This window comes from Siniperca chuatsi, linkage group LG24 (assembly GCF_020085105.1).
Source record: "Siniperca chuatsi isolate FFG_IHB_CAS linkage group LG24, ASM2008510v1, whole genome shotgun sequence".
NCBI classification, from domain to species: Eukaryota; Metazoa; Chordata; class Actinopteri; order Centrarchiformes; family Sinipercidae; genus Siniperca; species Siniperca chuatsi.
In genome coordinates, this window is record NC_058065.1 from 13,777,662 (window position 1) to 13,795,515 (window position 17,854).

The window sequence follows — 17,854 nt, forward strand, 5'->3', positions numbered from 1 at the left end:
GCCCCACTTGTTATATAAGGAGTGTTGTGGCCTATTTTTAAACCTGTGGGTATTCCTCTCCAACTGGAACCTTGCGTTTCCTACTTTAATGGTCATTATCTCTTGAAAATTTAGCTTTTGTTGTGTGAAAAACAGCCGAGGGGAGGCAACCTAGTTTTGTCTATGATTTGATATTCCTTTATGCTTATGCTGCACTTTGCTGCATATTTACAAAATGTTCATGCTGAATGAAAAACAGCCATCTCACGGGGGGTGGAGGGGGGTTGACTAAAGCAAATGCGTCAGAGGCTTCAGTGTAACAACGTGCTGCAGAAATGCTGCCATCATCTGGCTGCTCAGGCTCACTCTGCATCCCCGCAGCCTTCAGCGCACATAACTCTTCCCACACATGATTTTTAGCACCCAAAAAAAAACATTTTTGCTCACCGTAGATCACTATCAGTGACAAACAGAAGACACCAAAGCTAGTGATGAATAACAAGCACTTGGGGCTGGGGGCTGCATTAGGCTGGGAAAGGCCTGTCAGATGACAGGAGGTATAGCTGACAGACATCTGTTCAGCAGATCATCTCGGTAATTATGCTAGTAATTCTCCGTGTGATCTTCATGATCATTAGTCATGTCCGAGCGGGGCAGACCAGTAATCAGACCCCCGTCCAAACACACACTTGGATTGCTTTTTATAATCTCCCAAAAAGCTGATTACACCTCTTTCAAAAAGGTGTCAGTGTGCATTTGATTCCATGAGGGTATCCTGCTTTAACTCCTCCTTAATGAGCATATCTGCCACTTTAACAAAAACACAGATACTGCAGATTAAGGGTAATCCTTGCCTTCTCTAATCACTATTGTTCTCATTAGTGTTATTGTTGATGATGGTGCGTGTGTGTGTGTGTTTTTTTGCTTCATGTTCTTATATCCCGGTGGGGACTTTAACCTGAATGCACACTAACCCATGGGGACTTGTGTCACTGTGGGGACAAAACTTGAGGTCCACATGGGTAGAGAGTGCTTTTTGAAGGTTAAGACTTGGTTTTAGGGTAAAGGTTACAATTAGGTTAAGGTTTGGGTAAGGGTTAAGGTTAGGTATTTAGTTGTGATGGTTAAGGTTAGGGTAAGGGGCTAGGGAAAGCATTATGTCAATGATTGTCCCCCACGGGGACAGTGAAGCAAACATGTGTGTATGTGTGTGTGATCCCGTTGACAGTGGCCGGCCTATTTTTCTGTTTTTGCACAAGTGTGAATTTATCGGGGCTAAACGGCATAGCATGTGTTTTCAGCATTAGCCGTCACCAATAATCTGAGATATGAGCAAAAACATAAACACCTCCACCAGGATTTAGTAACACACAGCATTTGACCGCAGATATAAACAGCCTGAGGCAAAAACAAAGGAACAAAGAGATTATTGTTGACATTTCACTGGCAAAGACGTCGCCTACAATAACTTGGCAATAGGCTACTGAGGGAATATTGCTGAATGCTGAATATTGTTGTTTTGCCACTCTATGTTTTGCAGGGAGTTCGTGGGATGTGGTGTACTGATACGTTCCCACAGGGTTTATATCAACACTAATCTAGGTGTTTTCTGCCTGAACCCAGGGATCGTTTTATTTGCGCTAATGTCCAGGTGTGCCACACAACCTTCTCAAAAAAGCATGTGGTATTATCATGATTTTACAGTATGTTTCTGTAGATCGTGGTTTTACTTGGCCTTCACACAATCCTGTCTATCTTTCTCTTCCTGTTGCCATTTGTCTTTTTCTTTTTTTTCAACATCAACTTTATGGGGAAGAACATAATTTCTTTAGAACTCAAAACCAGTAAAAGCCAGTAGAAATAGTTGTAGGAGACCTATTTATATAAGTAATAATTGTAGTAGGCCTACTAGTGGTAGTAGAACTGATAGTGGTAGTAGGAGTTATAGTATGGCGTTGTATTAGCAATAGCAGTATGGTAGTAGTAGAAATAGTAGTTATAATAATGGTAAATGTGAAAGTATTAGCAGAAGTAGCAGTTGCAATAGCACTAGTACAATGTTCAATTCCATTCAAGTCAGAGTCTACTCTGTTATTCTAGGCGAGGCTGGTTACCTTTTAGCAGGACTAGTTTAGTTGGTGCTACTGTTTTGTAAAAAAAGTCATGGTTGAATGTCGCTACTGCCTCATTTACGTGGGATAACTATCTGAATTAGTAAGACGTTTTATCGTCGAAATTGATTTCTCAAAAAGATTAGCCTTAGCATTAGCTAAGGCTAGCTGTGGCTATCTCACCACCTATCTAACTTATCATATCTTTGGTTTACGTGCTGTTTTCTCAGTCATTTTTATTCAATCTTTTTTTATACATATATGATGTAAACAAGTCAAATCCCAGTCTAACTCAATTTTGACCAAATATGTAGCTAGTTGGTGCATTTTGGCCCATTAGTATAAGCAACAATAGTAGTATGTGATAGTAGAAATACAAATAGTAGTGGGAGTAGGAGTAGAAGTTATAGTAGTAGTTGTATTTGAAATATCAGTATGGTAGTAGTAGTAATAGTGGTAGTTGCAGTAGTAGTTGCAATAGCACTAGTACAGCAGCTGTAAGTGGAGTGAGTGTTAGCTCACAACCGTGTTTAAGCAGTGACAGTCAAAGTAAAACTAAATTCGAAGGTTCCAAGATGAAGACCAGTACAAAGACTAGCCCATAGGAGGATAGTACATATTCAGTAAGGTTTTAGATTACAGCCTGCAAATCACCGCGTAAATAGTTTTGCACATAGTGCGGGTTATCAATGAAATACTTAGATACTAGGTACGTACTAGGGAACAAATAGGCTACAGAGTATTCTAACTACCCAGTGCAGATCAAATAATTACAGGGTACAGACAGGGGACCATCATGATTAGCTTATATGTCCTTTTACAATCGTTATGTCATATAATACTAAATATATACACACATTAAAGAGGGAGTAGCTCGCCACATAAATGGATTTGGCTCCATAATTTTTTATGATCTGATGATATGACAGGACATAAAAACTGGTGTTGGTTCTTCTCTGACATTAGTTTTGATCGTCAAACGGATCTTAGGCTACATTGGATCATAAAATGACTGTTCCTCAGTATTTTATCATAATTTTAAGAAGACTAAGGGCTTTGTGAGGCTTTACTGAATGGTAATGCTATCATGTCAACGTGCTCACAATGCTAACATGCAGATGTTTAGCAGGTATACCTTGTTCATCATCTTAGTTTAGCGTTTAGTGAACATGCTAACATTTGCTAATTAGCATTAACCACAAGCGTACAGCTGAGGCTGATGGGAATGTCATTAGTTTTGCAGGTATTTAGTCATAAACCAAAGTATTGGTGGACCTGAATGACATTGACGTCCACAGAGCCATGCAGTTAGCATAGCTACTCTTTTCTAGCTATAGCTATAGAGGTACGGCCTTCTTCCCAGGCTTAGGCTTATGTTTTGTTACATAGCAACAATAATGTACACCATATTAATAAGTGCTCCACATTTTATAACGTCACTTTCCAAAGTATTTTTTTGTAGTTATATCAAAATAAAAATACCTTTTCATTGCAATATCGGCACTTTTACCCGTTGTCCCCATTTTCCTGCCTTAGTTTTATTACCTGTTTTATTACCCTGTAACTAAATGTAACAAGGGGAGAATACCACCGCACTGTTATCTCCCTCCCAAAGGTCCAGATTATTGCTCAGGAGGTCATACACACAGTTACACAGTAGTTAAAAATACAGTATAAATTCTTTGTAAGATCCCAAATTGTTACCCCCTTCCATAACTTCACATCTTGTTCCCCGGTTCCTACATATATGTATGTCCTATTGGTACGTACTGTACTGGTACACGGTTAGTACAAAAGATTACATCCTAACTCCGGTGTAATTATGCTGTACTCTCTGTACTGTGGGCTGTAATTTAAAGCGTTACCAAAGAAAATGTTGATACAGTGACATTAGCAAAGAGGCCAATGCATCAAAAACACATGGGGAGGCAATATTCAGTCTATTTGTTGTATATAGGCTAATAACTCATTGCAAGTACTGTTTGTCTGACATGTCAGAGCATAGGTGATTACAGCCAACACAACACTGACCTCTAGTGGCTGAGGAGGAAAACTGCAAGCCTCCAAGTGATTGACCTGACAATTCTGATGCGTTTTGGCAGATGTTTATGGAAGCCCATTTCTGCCAAGAAAATGAAGAAAGAAAGAGGAAAAGAAACGTTAGGCGTGATAAAAAATAATAATTCTCATGTTAAATTAAACTTTCACAGTTTCACATTAAAGTCAGAATTGTAAGATTCTAGGTCAGTATTATGAGATATTTTGACTTACTGTCTCATGATTGTTACTTACTGTCCTATAATTTAGAATGAATATAGAAAATACTGTCTCAATTTTTACTCAGTATCAAGTATGTCAGAATTAACTAAGCCAAAATTGTTATTAAGTAAATGAAAATGTTGACTTACTATCTCATAATTTTAGTAAGTCAAAAATTTGACCAACTACAAGCCCTCTAATTGTCTGTGGCCATTAGAGGTATAAAACTGTTTTCCTCCTCAAAAAATAAAAATAAAAAAATTTGATAAAAATAAAATAAGAATACAATGTAGTCAACAGGTTGAGTCGGTTATGTCGCAGCTTGTGAATGGGTCAAAATATACTTCACTGTACAGTACAGTGTCTATATATACTACTATACTATATTGACCCTGCTTTATGTTTAGAAAATGAAATAAGGAAAGCACAGATATATAGGGAAAGCATAGTGGCCATCTTTTTTGATATGGAGAAGCCCTATGATATGATGTGGAAGGAAGTATTATTAATGAAACTAAGTTAAGGGTTAAAGGCCCGATGTATAGGTGGATCAAGACAACATTCAATATCAGGCTTTGAGACTATGTTCAGGTGGCATCAGAACAACCCCAACATCAGCATTACAAGTGGAAATGGGAGAAATGCCACTGGAATAAAGGAGAATACAACTACTGGGTTCATTTAAAAGGACATAATGAAGATCATCCAATGCAAGATGGGAAAAGGAGAGGAGAGAAACAAAGAGTTTTGGATGGACAATTGAGCAGAAAGCAGAAGAAGTAGGAATAACTGAAATAAACATTAGTCCAACATCCACAGATAATAAAGACCTTTATAGAAAATATCTACTGCAGCTATGTTCAGATTTATACAGGTGCTTCAGAGAACACAGCTAACAAAATTGGTATTTCATTCATAGTTCCAGATTTCAACATTAAAATTGGCGAACGAATCAGTGATGGAGTATCGTGTATACAGGGGAGATGCTGGCAAGTTTGTTAGCATTGCGACGGGTTGAAGATGTGAGACCTTTGAGAGCAGTGATATGCTCTGATTCCAGCTTGTCAGCTTGAAGCACGGCCATTCAGACAGCAGACCAGATGTCTTAATAGAGAGACAGCAAACACTCTGGAGAAATGTTTCAAATGATGGGGCTAAATGTGACATTTGTATGGATACCAGCACACATAGGAATCAAAGGAAATGAAACAGCTGACAAGTGTGCAAAGGAAGCCACAAAAACGAATCACATTGACATTACAGTGGCCTTTAGTAAAACGGAAATGAAAACCACATTTAAGCACAAGGTGAAAGAAAGGTGGCAAAAGCAGTGGGAAGAAGAGAGAACAGGAAGGTGGTTAGACAACATTCAAAGAAAAGTAAGCATGATGAGAGAAACGGGGGAGAACCCCGAAAGGGGAAACTCTAATATCCAGGCTACGTTTTGGTCAGACGAGATTAAACAGCACATTATGTAAAATAGGAAAACATAATACGGGAAGATGTGCATGCTGCGATCAAGAAGAAACTTTAAGACATGTCATGCTTTACTGTCCAAAATATGATGCTGAGAGAGGGGAACTGACACTGAACCTTAAAGAAATATAATAGAGATTTGATTTATGTGAGCTTTTACAAAGAAGCTCTTGGAAGAAGCGTTATCTGTTGTTGTTTCAATATCTTAGGAGAACGAACTTGATAGCGAGAATATAACTATGTTTTGTTTTTTTTTTAATCTATTTTTCTCATTTTATGTCCTTTTATTTAGAATTTTGTGAATGGTATAGTTAGATTCCCGATCCACACTCCATTCTAGTTGGTGGCGGTAATGCACCATAACGTTGATTGCCAACCGCCATTTAAGTTTACGGAGAAGAAGAAGAAGAAGAAGAAGAAGAAGAAGAAGAAGAAGAAGAAGAAAGAAGCTGACTAGTTAGATTTTTATGGGTTCCAGCACATATAGGAGTGAAGGGGAATGAAAAAGTGGACAAGGTTGCAAAGAAGGCATTAAAGAAGGAAAATGTAGAAATGCAAATAAGAATCAGTAAAGCGGAAGTAAAAATTAACCAGAAATGGCATGAAATGTGGGATAGTGAGGGGAAAGGGAGACATTTATACCATATCCAAAAGAGTATTAAAGTAAATAATGTAGGAGGGGGAAACAGAAAAGAGGAAATGGTACTAACAAGACTAAGGCTGGGACACTGTGCTCTAAATAAAACATTAAAAATGGTGGGGAAACATCAGACGGGTATGTGTGAGGAGTGTCAGGAAGAGGAATCGGTGGAACATGTAATTCTACATTGTAGGAAATATCAGAGGGAGAGAGGGATAATGGATAATAGACTAAAGGAACTAGGGGTGCAGAAACTCACTTTAAAAACAATATTAAGTATGAATGATAGAGCACAGGTGAGAGAATTGTTGGGTTTTTTAAGGGGTACTGGGCTTTATTATAGGATCTAAAGGTAGGCTTTTTTTTGTTGTTTGTTTTTTGTTTGTTTCTTTCCTCCCCCACTCAATCCCTGGGAAATTGTAGATTATGTTTTACTGACTGATCCATACTCCAGAACAGAAGGTGGCGGTAATGCACCATTAAGCTGTTTGCCAACCGCCGTTAAAAAAGAAGAAGAAGGAGGAGGAGGAGAAGAAGAAGCTGCAGCTACTTTTACGGGAGACCTAGGAAACCGACAAGCAGCTATCTGTGGTTAGCAAATATAGGTTAGCCCCCCGGTTACACAGACGTAAACATGGTGTTCGCTGCGCTGCTCTTTCTTTTAACGGTGGGCTCCTTCTGTGGAAAAGCTGCAGCAGGAAGAGAACGAGTATATGTGACTGTGGTGAGTAACATTAAAATCTTCGGGAGCTGTTTTGAACTCTGCAGCGATCCGCGTAGTTTCTCTTCGGTGTGGATAGACGCTTGCGGAGCTATATTCAAAATTGAGGAGATTTTGTTTTTTCTTTGCTTATCTGTAAACATGTATATTTGTCTGAACACTAATTTAGTCGGAGACAAATCATTTAGCTATTTTAGTATTTTCGGCATGCTCATAATTCACCTGCCAATGTATATATATTTTTTTTAAAGAAGCACATTTTGTGTTTGGTTCACACCGCTTGCTAGTAAGTTAACGTTAATATATTGCGTTCGAAAACAGGCTAACCCGTTGTAAAAGTGGAAATAATTGTAAAATAAGTCGTATTTTGAATTCAGAGTCGTGAGACACCACGAAACACCCAAAGACAACCCTCCAAATGAACATTAACACGAACTATGTTTGTGTCCAGCTGACAATTAAAATAAATCATTCGAGGTATGAACTGTCATTTTAAGGTTATTTCTGGCAAACTGGAGTCAAACCTGCATTACAAGCCTTACCTGTCTTACCTGTCATTTTGAACAGATTATCAAAATGTTTGGAATGACTTAGACCATTTCATTGTCAGAAACTCATCCTGTCAGCTGACCTAACAACAGCACTTGGGAATAATTGTTTATGTATTCTTTGGGTCATATCTGATCTCTGAGGCATCCCTGGTCAGATTGGTAATGGTTTGGGTCATGTCAAAATCTCCATTGTCTCTGCTTGGATGTTTCCCTGGTTCCAAGCACAGAAGGACATATTAATGAAGCACTTGCTGTTCACAGCTCACCAGGAATGCCAGCTGTAGTCAAGGATACAGAAGTTATTGTCTTGACAGAGCAAAGATGAGCTATACACTGACATTACTGCAGGAGGATACAGTTATGCAGATAGGACACAAGCTTCTGTATTTCTGTATAGTAATACATAGTTTGTGAGAGGATTTTAAATGGTTGTTTGTAGCATTACGGATGGTTTAAAGGGTGTCTAATCCTCTCAGAATCATAAAACCCAGCACTAAAGCATCACTTCCACCTTAAGTGCACACATTAGTGTATTTTTGCACGTCCTCCTTGTGACGGCTAGTGAATTTCATGCAGGAGGGTGGTGTTGTTAGAGCTGCAGCGAAGTCCTCGCTTCACTCCATAGAGAACACGCTGTGGCAAGCTGCGAATTTTTTTTATTTATTTATTTTGTGGCGTAACAGACATCTGTCATGGATGTGAGAATTGAAACAGCATTGGACACACTCGTGCTTTCCCACGTTAAAGCCATGACATCAAGCATCTTGCATGTCACAGTGTTAAAATACCAGGGCAGAGGGTCAACATAGATTTTCTCTCATGAAAGTCTTTTTGTTGACTGTTGTTGCAACTGCTGAGGGAGCTTAATGGGACTTATTGTTTCGAAACTGTTACCTAGTCGCCTGCTAGATTGCCAATAATGGATCATGGAGCAGATAGGATTAGGAGTTCTAAAGAGATAATCCAGCCTTCAAAAAGAGTTTACAAACTTTTTCAGCTATTTTGGACGGATCAGTCATGCATGCTCTCCATACCAGAAAACCACAAACCCACACTTCTCTTTAGTGACTCGAAGATTGAAACTTGAAACCGTTCTACTTGAGGAGACAGCTGACGTGGTGGCATCCAGTAACAAGACCTAGTTGAATGGATACAGATGTTACTTTCAGCCCACACCAACAATAGGGATCACAACATTAATTCTCCATTTATTGTCAAAGGAGCAGTTTCAAGTAAAAGGCCCAGTTCATAAACATAGCTCCTGAAAAGGTCCCTGTACAGTATACTGAGGCCTTTTTATGATTGTAGGACTTTGTTGTGATGTTTGTACTGTACTTCTGTTTTAAATCATGTCCTACTCACTCATTTAATGGTTTTCACACCCTTTTATTATCAGTCTTGACTTCCTTTTTTTGTCTACAGACATGCTTATACTGCAGTTTTTAATCATTTTAAGTCTTCAGTTGGCATGTTTTAGCTGTTTATAAATGACGTTGCAGTGTCTGACAACCACCTGGCAAGATCATTACAATCAGCTGACTGGATTTTGTAACAGCCAGTGACAGATAAACCTAGGACAAAGGTTTTGGTTTGATTCTTTTTCAGTGGAGCTGCATGGTGTATACAAATGTTACACTTAATAAGCCAAAGTCAAACATCACACGATGAAACAGTAAAAAATGTTTATTTCCTGACAGTCAGTAAATCAACTTGATCAAGTGGCTTTTGCTACCAAATTGGTAACTACATTCACATTTTCCCATGTATGCAGTCCTGTTGTGGGATTCATTTGCAGCTCCTTTCCTTTCCAATGTCCATTTTCCCCATTTTTTCTTTTTCCATTAAGAAGATTTCTTCAGCACTTACTAGCCATTGGTCCTGTGTCCCCAGTTCCTCGTAATAGCTTTTTTACTCGCTATTAATAGTATTTTAACCAAATATCAAATTACAGTATGGTCCTTCTTTAGTATCTGTGTAGCAACGTTGGGGTTTTTAAACAGCTTGAGTTAATAGAAAATACTGAAAGAAACTGCAGGTCACATGTTCTTATGCCATAGTGGAAGTTTTTTTGTTGTAGTTGCACAATAAAGGGGAAATAGTGTGGCGTTATTTGGATGTTACCTGACATCCCTTCTCTCTCCCCTCCAGTTGTTTCGGCATGGTGACAGGTCACCAATCAAAGCCTATCCCAAAGACCCACACCAAGAGAGCGACTGGCCTCAAGGCTTCGGACAGCTATCGCAGGTATAATGAATATGTTTTAAGTGGACTGACTGCAGTGCATCAGCACTTAGAGTTGTAGAGTTGTCTTGCATACTTCTCTTCCCTGCCTTTTTTTTTTTTTTTTGCTTTAAAAAAAAAAAATATATATAATGTAAACCGTTGCAATAGGTACATAATTTTATGCCGTGTCCTGCATTTTTTGTACATTTTTTTAATACATTTCCATATTTGGTAAGCTATCCTTGAAAAACTATTTTTTTTTGTATGTGGCTGCCATAGCCATCAGTTGTATTTATAACACAGCACCTCTATACAGTACAAACTCTATGTGAATCCCAAAATGCTCAGTATTGCACAGTGATTAACTATATGTAGGCTCACTATGCTGACATGCACAGTTTGAGTTATTATTGGTTATATACTGCATTAAGTCTATGGAGGCCCATTCAGTCCCATTGTATTTATAACACAGCAATATAATGAGCTGCACACTTCATATGCTGTAATGCATTAAAGGCTAATACTGAAGTGTTTTGAAGCTCTATTCACTCCCATTGAATCTATAACTCAATACATTTAGGTCAGTTTTCATATGACTATAAAGTTGTCCAGAAATCAGGCAAATTAGTATCAGTGTGCACAGCAATCACACATTTTCTTAGCAAATTATTATGTAGTCTATTACTAACCTGCTATTTTGACGTCTTTGTCCCGCTTTAAACTTGCACACATTTTCTGTTCAGCACATGTGTCGAAACGTTTGAAAGGGTAACTACATTTAATGATGTAATCAGGAGTATAATGCCAGTTTGTGTGTGTGTGTGTGTTTTTAGGTGGGGATGAAGCAGCACTTTGAGCTGGGCCAGTTTCTGAGGAGTCGATACAAAGGATTCCTTAACGAATCTTATGAAAGACACGAGGTAGGTGTGCCCTTCTCTCCGCCTTCAGGTCACATGACGCCTCGCCAGAACGCTCACAGACAGGCGATGATTTATATAGATGTTTAGGAGAAAGGGCCCCTTGCCATGTTGGCGTTATACAGGGTTCCCACTGGTGCTGCAGTTCCTTCACGATGCATGATGGAAGTGTGAGAGGTGCTCTCCAGCAGGAGGGCCTCAGTCGGAGCCCCTGTGTACTTTTGCAGTTTGTTATCCAACACTTGCACGTTAACAGACTGACCCGACCAAAGTCTGTGATGACCAAGCTACAGTTTGTAAATAAATCTGATCCCTCACTGGCAACTGCTTTGTCCTCAGATCTTAGTTCGCAGTACAGACTACGATCGCACCCTGATGAGCGCTGAGGCCAACCTTGCAGGTGTCTGCTCTTCCTCCTACCAGTAATTCTTCTCTTTCTAGTACTTTTCTTCCTCACATTAACAGTCTGTATTATTATGACTCTTGCCGTCATCTAGGCCTCTACCCCCCGAGTGGTCAGCAGGTCTTCACACCACAAGTGAAGTGGCAGCCAATACCCGTACACACCGTGCCACAAAGTGAAGAGAGGGTATGTATATAATATAAATAGTTTTATCAGTTCTCCTTTCTACAAGTGATCACCACACTTTTCTGACATTTCGGTCTCTTTTTAAAAAAAATTTTTTTCAGCTTCTCTCGTTTCCACTTGGAGACTGTCCTCGCTACAAACAGCTGATGAATGAAACTGAACACACAGAGGAATTTATTAATGTCACCACTACATACCAGGTACAGTCTTCTTTTCTGTGTTATATCATATACAGTATATAGCGCCAAGATCAGGGCCATAGCTACTATTGAGGACACTGAGGTCACGGAATTTTGGGGGTTAATGTGACATCCAATATAAATTCTGCAATTACATTGATATTACACCAGTTGGATTTTTTAAAGCCTGATTCTGATATTTTCTAGTCTAAAAATCTTTAAAAAAAAAAAAAAAAAAAAAAAAAATTTTTAAGATTTTTGAAGCTGATACAAATTTAGGTATGTAGAGCTTACTGTGTTCCTCTCCTCAGGACATTATAGAGCTGGTGAGGAGTAAAACAGGACTGAATAAGACTGATGTGGAGTCAGTCTGGAGCGTGTACGACACACTCTTCTGTGAGGTGAGAACACACACGTGCGCAGGCACACACAGAACCAGACAGTCACCACCCGCAAAACCAAGAAGTTCAGAGCAGAAGTGAACGGTTTTGTATTGATATTTCTGTTGACTGACCCTGGAAAAGTATCGTTCTCTGAGAAGACAGGAAATGTTAAATTAAGCTCCAGTTTACTTCTGACATGACTCCCATTATTATTATTATTTTTTTTTTTTTTGAGGTATGATGAAAAATGTTCAGTGGAACCAGAAAACATGGCATTTAACCACGACGTTATGATGAGAATGAACACCAACATTTCTAAAATGTACTTGCATCAGACTACAGTACAGACAGTTTATACTTGGACTTAAACAATCAATAATTTTTAAATTGATGAGTAAGTGTACAAACTATAGGTAAATAATTCAAATAATGAACTGAGTTCTTGCCATTCCATTCCATCTGTTTTTATGAGAGATTTTGGCAGGTTTTCACGTCATGGCTAGAACATGTTTCAGGTATGAAGCAGAAAAAAGCCGACATCATAGCTAAAATAAGAGCATGCTGTCATTCATGACACGACGCGCAAGCAGTTTAAATTTCACCAGAAAAGTTCACCCAAGTTATGTGTTACGGCAACTGACAGAATATCACGTGTGTTGGTTTTAGTCTTGTGACTCAACTGGCCTCACCAGTTTTTGAGGAACGCGTGGCCATTGTGGGAAACAAGCTGTTAGAGGAACAGGACAGGGGGACAAAAGTAGCCGTTTTCTGTGTATTTTTTGTCGTATCTAGTTCACAAACGTCCCTGCGTGCGTTTCAGCTGGGTTCTTAGTGGACAGCATGAGCACAAATATGCCAAACCAATCAATATACTGTATTACTGTCAATACGTATACTAACATCAGTATCTATAATTTTGCATTTTTCTAATTTTAAGGGATTTTTTGTCCACATTATTACGACGGGTCAAATACACACAAAATAGTGTGAGATTTCAAGTATGAGGCCAATATGAAATCAGGGACAGCTGAGTCACTGAGGACAGCCGAAGAATAATTTAGCAGCAGTGTGAGAGATGAGTGCAGTGAGAGGTGCAGCCAGAGGACTGCTGACAAAGTGCAATCAAGAACAAAAAGACAAGACAAAGTGTGTCAACTTACTACAGCTTAATTAAAGCTTTTAAGCCTTTTTAGAAATGTTTCTTTTAGTCAGCTGTCTTTTTCATGGTTTCCATAATTCCCACTGTGTTTGCTGTGTGTGAGTTCAGTCCCGTCACAACATGTCAGCTCCTGCCTGGGTGACTCCTGATGTTTTGGAGAAGCTCAGAGTGCTAAAAGACTTTGGATTTCAGGTAAAAAGTAGTAGCACTATCATTGGTTTCATTTAGGAGTTTTGGTGTCTCATGGTGGCCTAAATGCTATTTTGGAGTTAAAAATATTGTAATGTAATGATACTGTCCACTTTTCACAGGTCCTATTCGGGGTCTACAAACAACAAGAAAAGAGCCGGCTGCAGGGAGGTATGTGTTTGTACTTCGGTGAAATTCGACTGCTGTACTGCAGGGACTTGCCAAACTAGATCAGCATTTTAGGAAAGAGTCAAAATAAACTACAGCGTGTGTGTTCATGGTAATGAAGGAACATGTCACCCAGTGCAACAGTGCGGCTCATTGAAGTGTTTTTAATAGTTTTTTTGGACGACAATGGAGCTCAGTGGCACGGAGGAAGGAGAAATACTTGTCAGTAGGAGCCATTCATTGTTGGTTTCAATTTTTTTCATGAGATTTGTTGACGGTAGGAAAACTACCGGAAATCACCAGACCTATCCTTTAAATACAGGATCAAATGGGGAAATAAGAACTGCTGTCTGTCTTTTAGGTATCTTGTTGGGTGAAATAGTGAAGAATCTTTCCATGAGGGCCCTCCCAGACTCCAAACAGAGACTGAAAATGATGATGCTGTCAGCGGTGAGCTATCTAACAATACTAACGCTATAAGAATTACTTTTTGAAATACTGGTGCTAAACTAAGCTAACTGTCGCCTAGCTGTAGCGTCATATTTGGCGTACAGACATGAGAGTGGTATTGAGCTTCTCATCTAACTCTTGGCAAGAAAGCAAGTACAGGAAGTATAGTAGAACTGTTTCTTTGTTTGACTTTCCACAGCATGACACCACTGTAGCTGCTCTTCAGGCCAGCTTGAATGTGTTCAACGGAAAACAGCCACCATATGCCTCCTGTCAAATATTTGAGATGTACAGGGATGACAACGGGTAACACACACACACACACACACACTCACACACAGAGCATACTGTTGACACTCACTCAAATATAATACTGACACACACCGACTCCATGTGATAATGTGAAGCTTATACTAGAAAGAAAGAAAATATGCTAAGTGAAATAAATGGATGAGACTTTTACTTTGAATTTTAACTCAACCAGATTCAACTGCGTCAAATACAAGGACTTATGAACCAATTGATTTTAAAATAGCTTTTATGATACTGTATAGGCTCCAAATAATCGGGTCATTTTATCCTCAATGTCCATGAGGACTATTTGTGGGTCAAAAGTGCTGATAGTGGACATGAAACATCTTTTATTGTGACATTAGACAGTCAGACTGTAAAACTGAAATCTTGTATCTCTCTGTCCGTTTGTGTCCATCCAGCTCTTTTTCTGTGTCGATGTTTTACCGTAATGACACCACAGTGGAGCCCTACCCTCTGCAGTTACCAGGCTGCTCCCTTGACTGCCCCCTAGACGAGTTTGTGAGAATTACAAAGCTCTCAATTTCAGATGACCGGGACAAAGAATGTCAAGTGCCTTCAGAAGGGAGAGATAAAGGTGAACTTTTCTCACACACACAAGAAAACCTGATTAAAATACAAAAAGATGGCCGATTGTGCCACCATTGATCCATTTTCTCCATTCTTCCTTCCTCTCCTCTGTCCATCTGTCCTTTGCATTCTTTTGTCCCTCCATCTTCAGAAGTGATCATCATCCTGGCGGTGTCCAGTTGTCTGCTCCTCCTCCTCATCACCCTCCTCCTCGGCGTTATTTGTTGGCAGAAGAAGACAGTCAGCAATCAGGGATACCAGCATGTGATCAACCAGGAAGTCGGAGAGGAATCCTGACATAAGCACAAACTCCTTCCTCGGAGATCTACAAACCTCGCATCTTGGGACAGCAGCGATGACGACGAACTTTGAACTCTAAAACTCCTGAGTGACCTTTATGATGGTTTCATGAACACATTCAGTTTGGGACCCACAATGATTACATTTTTAGAACAGCGGGTTTTCGTCCAAAATGACCCCGTTTGCTTTGGGTCAGAGGGAAAGAATTTAACAAACATTTCAATTTAAGATTTTAGAGAAGCTCAGCTTTTTAAAAAAACACTCTAAACTAACATGATTAATGATGAGTGAGACATTGTTGGAGGGACCAAGACTGATTTCTACATCAAGAAAACACAGCAGGGAAAACTTTTTGTATTTTAACAGATTGTCATCTAATGTAACTGCTGTGTTCCCATGTGGACTCCAATCAGCCAAATAAATGTCTGATTTCAACAAATATGACCCTGATTTCTGCTTGGAAAGACACTGTTCAGTCTGGGTTTTTTAAACTGTCCCAAAACAGGACTATAGTGACAAAGTTGCGTAATAGTAGTCCGGAAATGTGATGGAAAATGGTGCGTTCTTGGTAATGTCATTGCAAATTATTGAAAAACAAACTCTTATTTTTTGAGAACATGTTTTTCCTCCTGGCAGGTCTGATTTTCCTTAAAAACATGTAGCACAAATATAAGACTTCACCTGATTACAAAAGACCTAAGATATGTTGACTTAATTAAATCTTAATTAGCTAAAAATGTTTCAATACTGAATCTCAGTCCAGAATGTTTCCAGAACTGGTCTGTTTCCACATCTTCATGTAATCAGATGACTTTTTTTTTTTTTTTTAATTGGCAAGAACACATTTGTTTTGTGTGTGTAATTGCAAATTCATGTGTCAGTTTATGTGTGCAGATGTATTCATGAATATGCCTTTTGTGTGTTATGATTTGTGTACAGTATGTATGTGTTGGCTCATTTGTGTTCTTGCGCGTGTTGACTCTGAGGCCAAATGACCGAGATGCCTTATATGTTTTTAATAATGGGTTTTGTTGTTTTTTTTGTTCTGATGTAACGCATAACACATAGTTTTGTAGGATTTCGAGTACGTGATTTGAACTTATTCAAATAGGTGCGTTTGATTTATCAAAGGAGCAGCAGAGAGGTGTTGAACGTTTACCGAGAGAGAGCTGGCCTCGACAGCAAGCATTCACCCCCAAGTGTCCTTTAGCCCCATTGAATTAAATTGAATTGTGTCCTTGAGTGCGACACTAAACACCAGCTCAGTGGTGGCTTAGCGGAGCCTGACCTTTGGAAGGAAAATAGATTACTTTTTTTCAGCGTCTCACAGACAGAGCTTACAGCTTCCATTAACAGAATGTGATTCCATTTTTTTTAACTGTGAATATGTTGGAACTTTGGAAACACTGGAAACCTTTACATTTGTTTTAAAATCTGGCTACCTTTTTTTTTTTTTTTTTTAAGTCAGCTTTATTTGAAAAATAAAAACCTGTTTTGTCTAATCACCTTTTAAATGCAGGACAGATATTGAATGCTTTCCCTATATCACGAAAAACTATTAACTGTGTACCTAAAACTTCCAGCTCATGCAGTTTTAGAAAAAGATAAGACCCAGGGTTTTATACGACAGGAGATGAGCGTTTGGTTACAAAAAAAAAAATCTAATATGTTACAAATAAGTATAAATCTTAATGCAGGTATGACCAGGATCTTGTTTTTCTTAAAGTCAGGATCCAGATTCTGGACTTGGACATGGAGAACACATATTTGCTGGAAAGTTCAACGCTTGCTATATATTAAAAATAATTAAGGGTGTTTGTCGGTATTGTGTGACCCCACTCGAAATTGTCATTTCAGTTTTCTTTCATGCTGTATGAAATGATTGATCAGACTTTGAGAAGGTGTTGCTTGTAAATGTTTTGGGTTTTTTTTTTTTGAAAAATAAATGATCAATCATTGCAAATATTGTTTGTAGATACACAACATGGAAAAAGCATGGAATCTCCTTGCTTGTGGATTCCTTTGCATAACATGCTGAACAGGTGACTGTCTGAGAAAAACCCCACTCAGGAATACAGAGCTATTAGTGTGGCAGCACCACTCCAATCAGTCCTCAGCCAAAGCTGCTTTTACTATTTTTCACTCTCATCTACAGAGAACGCTGGGTGCTTGGGCCCGAGTGCCTGCTCGCAGGTCTCGTTCAATAGCATTTTTACACAAAGTAAATCATTTTGGTTTTCAAAAATGAAACCACAAATTATCATCATGTCATTTCTTGTTTCAAATATGTGTCTCAAACCAAATGAAATGTCTTCACGTTGGCAAATATATATTTTCTGGTGCAGTGATTTCATAGCTCCCTAAAATATGTTTATGTCTCAGAGAACAGCTACAAAACTTGTTTTGCAGTGAGCTGATCAGCTGCTGTCTTGGCTTAATTCAGCCACATGACCAGCTGCCAGGAGTTCATGTCTGTGCGTAGCGGCGGTGGTTTGATCCCACTTTACATCAGTCTGGGTTGTATTTGGTGCAAAACTGCTGAGGTAGAAAGGTCAGTAAACTATATTTTTGTGTAATGTTTCATATAAGACTTATAGATTAATATTTATGGTTAGTTAGTAACATGAAATATATTTTGTGTAACCATTAGGGTGAACAATTGACAAATTCTGGTTCAC

The 17,854-nt window shown here is 38.9% G+C and overlaps 1 protein-coding gene across 1 annotated transcript; it reads left to right on the top strand.

The window, feature by feature from the left end:
- Positions 1-6,979: 6,979 nt before the first annotated feature.
- On the top strand, positions 6,980-17,139 carry acp2 (acid phosphatase 2, lysosomal). Its single transcript, XM_044188213.1, has 13 exons — positions 6,980-7,189; positions 9,886-9,981; positions 10,794-10,880; positions 11,217-11,277; positions 11,375-11,466; positions 11,568-11,666; positions 11,957-12,046; positions 13,296-13,379; positions 13,499-13,547; positions 13,906-13,994; positions 14,194-14,300; positions 14,708-14,883; positions 15,028-17,139. The coding sequence occupies exons 1-13, from the start codon at positions 7,100-7,102 to the stop codon at positions 15,171-15,173; spliced, it is 1,266 nt and encodes a 421-aa protein (XP_044044148.1). The 5' UTR covers positions 6,980-7,099; the 3' UTR covers positions 15,174-17,139.
- The last annotated feature ends 715 nt before the right edge of the window (positions 17,140-17,854 follow it).